This window comes from Poecile atricapillus, chromosome 4, assembly GCF_030490865.1.
Source record: "Poecile atricapillus isolate bPoeAtr1 chromosome 4, bPoeAtr1.hap1, whole genome shotgun sequence".
In the NCBI taxonomy this organism is placed as follows: domain Eukaryota; kingdom Metazoa; phylum Chordata; class Aves; order Passeriformes; family Paridae; genus Poecile; species Poecile atricapillus.
Genome location: NC_081252.1, coordinates 75619571 through 75627907, shown reverse-complemented (window position 1 = coordinate 75627907; position 8337 = coordinate 75619571). Strand labels below are relative to the sequence as shown.

Here is an 8337-nt window from a genome sequence, read left to right as displayed (position 1 = left end):
AATGGTGAAATCCAGGGGATGCTGGCACCTGGGAAATGTTGGTATCAGGGGATTTTGGTACAGAGGATTTTGGTATCCAGGGGATTTTGATACCCAGAGGATTTTGGTACCAGGGGATTTTGGTACCCAGAGGATTTTGGTACCAGGGGATTTTGGTACCAGGGGATTTTAGTACCAGGGGATTTTGGTACCCTGAGGATTTTGGTGCCAGAGGATTTTGGTACCCAGAGAATTTTGGTACCCAGGGGATTTTGGTACCAGGGGATTTTGGTATCCAGGGGATTTTGGTATCCAGGGGATTTTGGTACCCAGGGATTTTGGTATCCAGGGGATTTTGGTACCCAGGAATGGTGACACCCAGGGGATGCCCCAAAAGCATCTCTGTCATTTCTCCTTGTGCAGAGCTCTGCTCCTGGAGTGGGAATCCCAAAGCCAGAAGATCCCTGGGGATCCCAGAGCAATCCCAAAGAGCTGCACAGTGGGATGGGGACACTGAGGGGATGGAACCCCTAAAAAGGGAACATCCAGGAGAGCTGGGAGCACAAAGTGAGGGATGGCCTCACTGGAGACCAACTCCCACCACAGAACTGTGAGCACGAGGCTGATTGAGCAGGGAAATCCAGGAGTGGGAGCCCCAGCCCATCCTCACATCCACGGGATTTGCTCTTGGAATGTGCCTGGGGTGTGCAGGTTCCCCCTGGAGCAGAGGTGGAGTTTCCTCCCAGATGGATTTTTGCTCCTGCTTCTTCTTGTGGGGAGAGAGAAAAGGGGCTGGAAATGATCCAGGGATCAGCACAAGGGACATGGAGCTGTCACAGCAGGGTCAGAGGAGGCCCCAGAGCTGCTCCAGGGCTGGAGCCAGGCTGGGAGAGCTGGGAATGTTCCCAGGGAATGCTGAGAGTCCCTGCAGGGGCTCCAGGAGAGCTGGAGAGGGACAGGAGCCAGGAAATGCCCAGAGGGCAGGAAGAGATGGGATCTTGGGAAGCTCTGAGGTTATTTTATGCACCCAAAACAATATTCCTGCCCAAGAGGGGTTGGGAAAAACCCAGAGGTGAGGACAGGGGGGAATTTTAGCAGCAGCCATGCCAGGGAAGCTTCCCAGCCCACATAAACCCCAGCAGGAATCAAATCCCAGAACAACATTCCCATTGCCAGGCTTGGGAGCAGCAGAGAGGGTTTTTTTTGCTAATGAGAGTTTCCCAGGCAGGGAGGAAAGCTGAAACCAGGCAGCAAGGCCAGCTGGGGAGGAGGGATTTGGGAGCTGGACAGGATTAAATGAACACAGAATTAATGAAAGGACTCAGAGAGGGATGGACAGGACTCCAGGAGGGAATTCTGGTGCCTCGCTGGGTGAAGCCAGTGCTTAACCCAGGATCCTCCTCTCACCCTGCCAGGAATTCACCCACCCCTACAGACACAGCCAGAGCAGACATGCTTCACAATTTTAATGATTTTAGAACTTTTAATGCTTGGAGAGCCAGGGGTGCAAAATCTGAGCTGCAGAGTTGGGGTGGAGGGGGCACAGAGGGGCACTGGGCATTTCCAGGGCACACAAAGGGTGCACTGGGCTTCAAAAGAACTTTTCTGCATCAGCTTTCCAGGAGAAAAGTCTCTGTGTGTCTGTGCCTGCTGGAATCTGATGGGAAAAATGACAAAAAACTCCACAAATGATTAAAAGGAAGAGAGGTTTGGACCCAAAACCTACAACAGGAGCAGGGCAGGAACTCAGGGCTGTGTCTTTGCTCTGATCAACTTTCTGTGAGCTGCTGATGCCAGCCAGGCTCTCAAAATTCCCAACTCCTCCAAGGCCAGCTCCCTCTCCTGGTGATTACCGGTCTTTGTGGGAAAAACCACCGGGAGAGGCTTCGCTGCAGCTTAACCCAGAGAACTGCGAGCCAAGAGCACCCTGAACCTCCCAGGGCTGTCCCGTGGGGAAATCAACTCTGCTCCAGGGGTGGCTGAGGGATCTCTCCTGATCCCTCCTGATCCCTCCTGATCCCCAGGAGCTGAGGGATTCCAGCTCCTGCCAGCGAGGCTCAGCAGCAGGAGCCGCCCCCAGCCCCAAAAGGGCACCAGGGGTGTTTACAAGGCACACAGAGGCGTCTTCAAAGCTTCCCAAATCCCAGGATTTGAACAAGGTCCTGCTGGAGGCACCAGGAAAAGGCTCAGCTGGAAGCAAAGCAGGAAGGCAAAGTTGGAGGAAGTCAGATGTCGTAGAAATCCACGTGTGCTCCGGAGGGAAAGGAATCCTCCTGCAGGAGCCGGAGCAGCTTCTGGGCTGACACGGAGCTGTCGATGAGCTGCCCCTTCTCCTGCAGCTTCTGGAAGTGCTGGCGCATCCCAGGGTCTCCAGTCCTGGTCCGGGCCAGGAGCTGCATGTCCGTGTCCAGAGGCCCTGGGGGAAGGAAAAAAATCACCAATAAAATCACTTAAGGAGAAAGGAAAATCCAGAGTTCAATATTCCCTCTGGAGCCAGGCTGGGAGAGCTGGGAATGTTCCCCTGGAGAAGGGAGAAATGCAGGGAATGCTGAGAGTCCCTGCAGGGGCTCCAGGAGAGCTGGAGAGGGACTGGGGCCAAGGGCTGCAGGGACAGGAGCCAGGGAATGGCTTCCCAAGGGAAAGGGGAGATTGGGCTGGGATCTTGGCAAGGAATTCCTGCCTGGGATTCTGCAATTCCCAGATTTGCTCCGGCTGCCCCTGGATCCCTGGGAATGCCCAAGGCTGGGTTGGGATGGATTTGGATCCACCTGGGATGGTGGGAGGTGTCCCTGCCCACGGATGGTGTTGGAATTGGTGGGATTTAAGGTCCTTTCCAACAAAGAAAGGTCTGGGATTTGGGAGCCCCTCAGCTCTGGGAGAGCTGGGAATGTTCCCCTGGAAAAGGGAAAAATCCAGGGAATCCTCAGAGTCCCTAAAGGAGCTCCAGGAGAGCTGGAATTTGGGAAAGGGCTGCAGGGACAAGAGCCAGGGAATGGCTTCCACTGGGAAAGGGGAGATTGGGCTGGGATCTTGGCAAGGAATTCCTGCCTGGGATTCTGCAATTCCCAGATTTGTTGTGGCTGCCCCTGGATCCCTGGCAGTGCCCAAGGCTGGGCTGGAGCAGCCTGGGACAGTGGGAGCTGTCCCTGCCCAGGGCAGGGGTGGGATGGGATGGATTTTAAAGTCCCTCCACCGCCAACCCAGTCTGGAATTCCATAATCCCAATGGAAAAGCTGCTGGAGAGACGGCGCTTGAGCCCAGCTGCCACATCCAGCACAGAGAGCTGAGATCCCACTTCTGCTGCTGGGGGCTGGAGGGCCAGGAACAGCCCTGAGCTGCAGGAATCCCCATTCCCAAGGGCAGGAAAAGCTGGATAACCGGCAGGGAGCCGCTCTCCTCACCCGGGGCGTAGTTGAGCACGCGGATCCCGGGCTCCTCCAGCGCCAGCACGCGGAACATCATGTCCCGGGCGGCCTTCCCGGCACAGTACAGAGCCCAGCTGGGGAAGGGCTCCAGGGCACACAGCGAGGAGATGTTCACCACCATCCTGCTGCAGCCTGGCCGTGCCCCAAAAGCCTGCAGGGCTGTGGAGGTGAGCCACAGAGCAGAGCTGATGTTGAAGGAGAAGTAGGTGTTGATCTCCTCCAGGTCGGTGAGGTCCAGGAAGGATTTGGAGATGTCGCCCAAGGAGCCTGGGAATCACAAATGTGGGATGGTTTGGGTTGGATGGGATCTTAAAGAACGTCCAGTCCCCACCAGGGACACCTTCCACTGGCCCAGGTGCTCCAGCCTGGCCATGGACACTTCCAGAAAGATGGAAAAGGAGTTGTTACAGATGGGATCGACCACACAACGGATCCCTTTGGCTGCCACATTCCACACCCAACCCTTCAGAGCTTTGGGGTGCAGCACCCGTCAGGTCCCACAGCCTGAGGAGCCCAGCCCAGCCCATTTTGGGTCACACTGAGCCAGCAGTGCCAGGGACTGCCCTGCCACCCCTCTGCCAGCCTGGGGTCCTGTGTCCCCAAGGGCCACCACAGACCCTCCCGCAGGAGCCCCAAATCCTGGAGCACCCGTTCCCCATGGGAACCCAGGGGTGATCTACAGCGAGAACGGGTAAAAAGGGAACCCGAGGCATTAAAGGTGCGAGGAAGGACCCGCAGGGTGGGGCTGGAAGTTTCTGAAGGTTTGGTTTTGAGGAGCAGGAGGATAAGAAGGTGCAGGAAGGGAACCGAGTGTTTCCACACCACAGTAACACCTCGCACTGCCAGGAACCCACCCCGGCAATTAACGCCTTTAATAAACCAACACCCGGACAGGGCACGGAGGGGCTGGGCTGGGATTCCCGCAGCTCCTTTATTCTTTTGGGTTATTTGCTGGCACCCCAAGCCCCGGCTCAGGCGGAACCGGGCTGGTGTGACCCGGCTGCCCCCGGGCTCGGAGGCCAGCGGCTCGGGGAGGGGACAGGCGGGGACAGCCGTGTCATTACCGGCGTTGTTGACCAGGAGCAGGCGGCCGAAGGACGGGTCCCGCAGCAGCTCCCGCAGGGCAGCGCCCGCCCTCCGCAGCCCCTCCTGGCAGCCCAGGTCAGCGGGCACGCACTGCACCCGCAGCTCGGGGCAGCTCCCGGAGCGCAGCTCGGCCGCCAGCCCGGCCAGCGGCTCCGCGGAGCGGGCCAGCAGCAGCAGCAGCGAGCCGGGCCCGAGCTGCGGGGCCAGGAGCCGAGCCAGGCTCCGCCCGAAGCCACGGGAAGCGCCGCTCACCACGCAGGCGGTGCCGGCCCAGCGCTCCGCTGTCGCTGTCGGTGCCGATTTCCATCCCGACCCCGCTCCCGCTCCCGATCCCGACCCCGATCCGGACCCCGATCCGGATCCCGATCCCGATCCAGACCCCGATCCCGATCCCGATCCCGATCCCGATCCCGATCCCGACCCCGATCCCGATCCGGACCCCGACCCCGATCCCGATCCCGACCCCGATCCGGATCCCGACCCCGATCCCGATCCGGATCCGGATCCCGATCCCGACCCCGCTCCCGCTCCCGGCTCCATCCCGGAACCCAGCGGAGGGGGCGTGGGAACTCGCCTGACCACGTGACCCGCCCCATTCATGTCCCCGCCGCTTTGTGAATGGGCGCTCCGAGCGCGCGGGCAGCGCCGCCTGCTCTGATTGGTCGGCGCCGTCGGGTTCGGGGGGCGTGGCCGGATTGTGGCGCCCCCTGGCGGCCGCTGTGAGGGGGGAGCGGCTTCCGTGAGGGAGAGGCGGGGCGGGAGCGGGAAAAGGAACGGGAAAAGGAAAAAGAACGGGATAAAGAACGGGAATAGGAAAAGGAACGGGATAAAGAACGGGAAAAGGAATGGGAAAAGGAATGGGACCGGGAAAAGCAACGGGAACAGGACCGGGAACAGCTCCGGCAATGGGGCTGCGTCTCTGGAGCGCCAGGCCTCGCCTGCCCACAGCGCGGCCACCCCCGGCCTTTCCCCCGTTAATTAATTAATAACTATTACAATTATTAATTAATATAAGCTTTAAACTACCTTGTTGTGTAAATTTCAAGCTATCCTTTGCACAAGCTATAAATTGGTTTTTTGTGTATGGAAGAATTTGTAATTAAAAACGAGAAGTAGGAATAACATGAGCTGAAAGGCTCTACAAACTCATTTTTTAATGTGTTTTAATGCATTTAATGTGTTTTAATGTGTTTAATGTCTTTTAATGCTAACTTTGAGTTTTGTAATAATTGAGGAAAAGGCCCTATGAAGATGTTTTTAGACAGCTTTAGGTTGTGAAATGATTAAAAGAAGTCTTGCAGAATGTGTGCTAACAGAATAAATGCTTGTTTAAAACTGTAATAAAAAATAATGCTGTATTTATATATTATTATTATTATTATTATTATTATTATTATTATTATTATTTATAATATATTATCTATATATTTAGATATATTTTAAAAGAAGATGGGAGGCTGGAGAGGCATCAGGAGATCATATCGAACCACGTCCCCGAGGGAGCTCCAAAATCCACAACTGCTGATTAAGATCTCCAAAATCCTCAACTGCTGATCACCAAAATCCACAACTGCTGATCACCAAAATCCACAACTGCTGATCTCCAAAATCCACAACTCCTGATCTCCAAAATCCACAACTCCTGATCTCCAAAATCCTCAACTGCTGATCACCAAAATCCTCAACTGCTGATCTCCAAAATTCACAACTGCTGATCTCCAAAATTCACAACTGCTGATCTCCAAAAACCACAACTGCTGATTATGAAGAAAATCAAATAGGAAAATAACTGAAAATTTGAGGAAGTGCCTAGGATGGTGTAAGAGGCCACCATTCCAACCCTGAGTTTGTGCCTTGCTTGGGGTGGAGACCCACTGTGCTGCCGGGGATTTGAGATCTCGAACCCTTTTATCCCAGGGGTTGTGAGATCTCCATCCCTCCATCCCAGGGATTGTCCCTGTACTCCCGGGGGGATTGAGATCTCCATCCTTCCATCCCTCCATCCCAGGGATGCCCGTCTCTCCTGTGGATTTTCAGAGGAGCTGCGGAGGCTCTGCAGCGCCTCCCTGGGAGCATCTCCAGCTCCAGCCCCTGATCAGGATCCACCCTGTGGTTTTCATCCCCGTTCCTTCCACTGCTCTGATTTATCTCTTGGAATCTTGGTCCTCGGAAAGCTTCTGCCGATCCCGCGGTGACACCGGCAGAGGCCACCTTTCCTCCCTGTGTCACATCCACAGTGACAGCGGGGGAAGCGATGGGGAGAGGAGGTGAACTCCGCGGAACTGGGGAAGGTGAGGCACGAGTGCGGTAAGGAGCGGCTCAGGGAGCTGAGATGGGCTGGAGAATTCCTGAGGGAGCTGGGAAGGGGCTGGAGAATTCCTGAGGGAGCTGGGAAAGGGCTGGAGAATTCCTGAGGGAGCTGGGAAGGGGCTGGAGAATTCCTGAGGGAGCTGGGAAGGGGCTGGAGAATCCCTGAGGGAGCTGGGAGGGGGCTGGAGAATTCCTGAGGGAGCTGGGAAGGGGCTGGAGAATTCCTGAGGGAGCTGGAAAGGGGCTGGAGAATTGCTGAGGGAGCTGGGAAGGGGCTGGAGAATTCCTGAGGGAGCTGGAAAGGGGCTGGAGAATTGCTGAGGGAGCTGGGAAGGGGCTGGAGAATTCCTGAGGGAGCTGGGAAGGGGCTCAGGCTGGAGCAAAGGAGGCTCAGGGGGAATTTCTGGCTCTGCACAAGTCCCTGGCAGGAGGGGACAGCCGGGGGGGATTTGGGATCTGCTCGCAGGGAACAGGGACAGGATGAGAGGGAACGGCCTCAGGGCAGCTCAGGGTGGATTTTGGGAATATTCCTACATGGAAAGGGCAGGGATGAGGTGCCCTGGGGGGTTCCAAAGCCCTGTGGAAGTGGCACCTGGGGACAGGGGCAGTGCTGGCAGTGCTGGGCATGGTTGGACTCCAGGATCTTAAAGGTTTTTCCAGCTTTAATGACTCTGAGTTTTCACCAGGCTCTCCTCACTCTTATCCCATCATGGTGCTTCACTTTGGAAAGTTCCTTTATCCCCTTCTCCTTCCTTTAAGTGACAAAATTGGAAATTTCACTGAGTGCCCTTGGAATGAGATGATCTTTCCGGTCCCTTCCAAGCCCAACCATTCCATAATTCCACATTATTTAAATCAGCAGCGGTGAGGGAGGCCCCAGGGTATTGGAATATTTTATTTCTATCTGGGAAAATGAAACAACAAAAGGAAAAGCAGAACCCCTCGTTGGTTCCACACTCTGGAATTGCTGCTCCCCATCCTGTGGAATTCCTGAGCAAGGACAGCAGCAGTGCCTGGTGAGAGGAATGATGGATCTGTCTTTCCTGTGCTGGTAAAATAAATGGTAAATAAAACTAGCACTGGGAAATAAAAGAAACAATGGGATGGATTCCACTGATTGATGAATGGAAAAAAGTTATTTACAAACAAACTATAGGTTTCCTGGTGAATGAAATTGGATATTGAAAGATGAGAGAGACAATGGGGAAACAACATCAAGAATTAAAATTTTTAAAGAATTAAAAATGAAGAGGGAGGGTTTATACATTAGAGGGGAATCGTGGGTATCAGGGAAGTCTGTGCCTCTCAAGCACCTCAGCCAGTGGGGATAGAGGGAAGGGAAATGTGGCTGGGAAATTTGGAGGCTGAGTCCTCCAAAAATGGGAGAGACCCCAGGGAATGCCCCATGGCCTCTCCCTTTATCCAAATAAATTCCAGGACTCCTCTGTCTCCTTTTTGGACATCAACCTCTGGTGTTTGTGGATTAATTTTGCTGACACTGGGAGCACCAGCGCTGTTTTCCCAGCACAAACTCCTG

The 8337-nt window shown here is 55.0% G+C and overlaps 1 protein-coding gene across 1 annotated transcript; it reads right to left on the bottom strand.

Annotated features, from left to right (window-relative positions):
* Window positions 1-1430: 1430 nt before the first annotated feature.
* SPR (sepiapterin reductase) lies at window positions 1431-5030 on the bottom strand. The gene is made up of 3 exons (XM_058838861.1): window positions 4469-5030; window positions 3381-3671; window positions 1431-2395 (listed from the first exon to the last, which is right to left on the bottom strand). Exons 1-3 carry the CDS (start codon window positions 5028-5030, stop codon window positions 2205-2207), a joined length of 1044 nt encoding a protein of 347 aa, XP_058694844.1. The 3' UTR covers window positions 1431-2204.
* Window positions 5031-8337: the final 3307 nt, after the last annotated feature.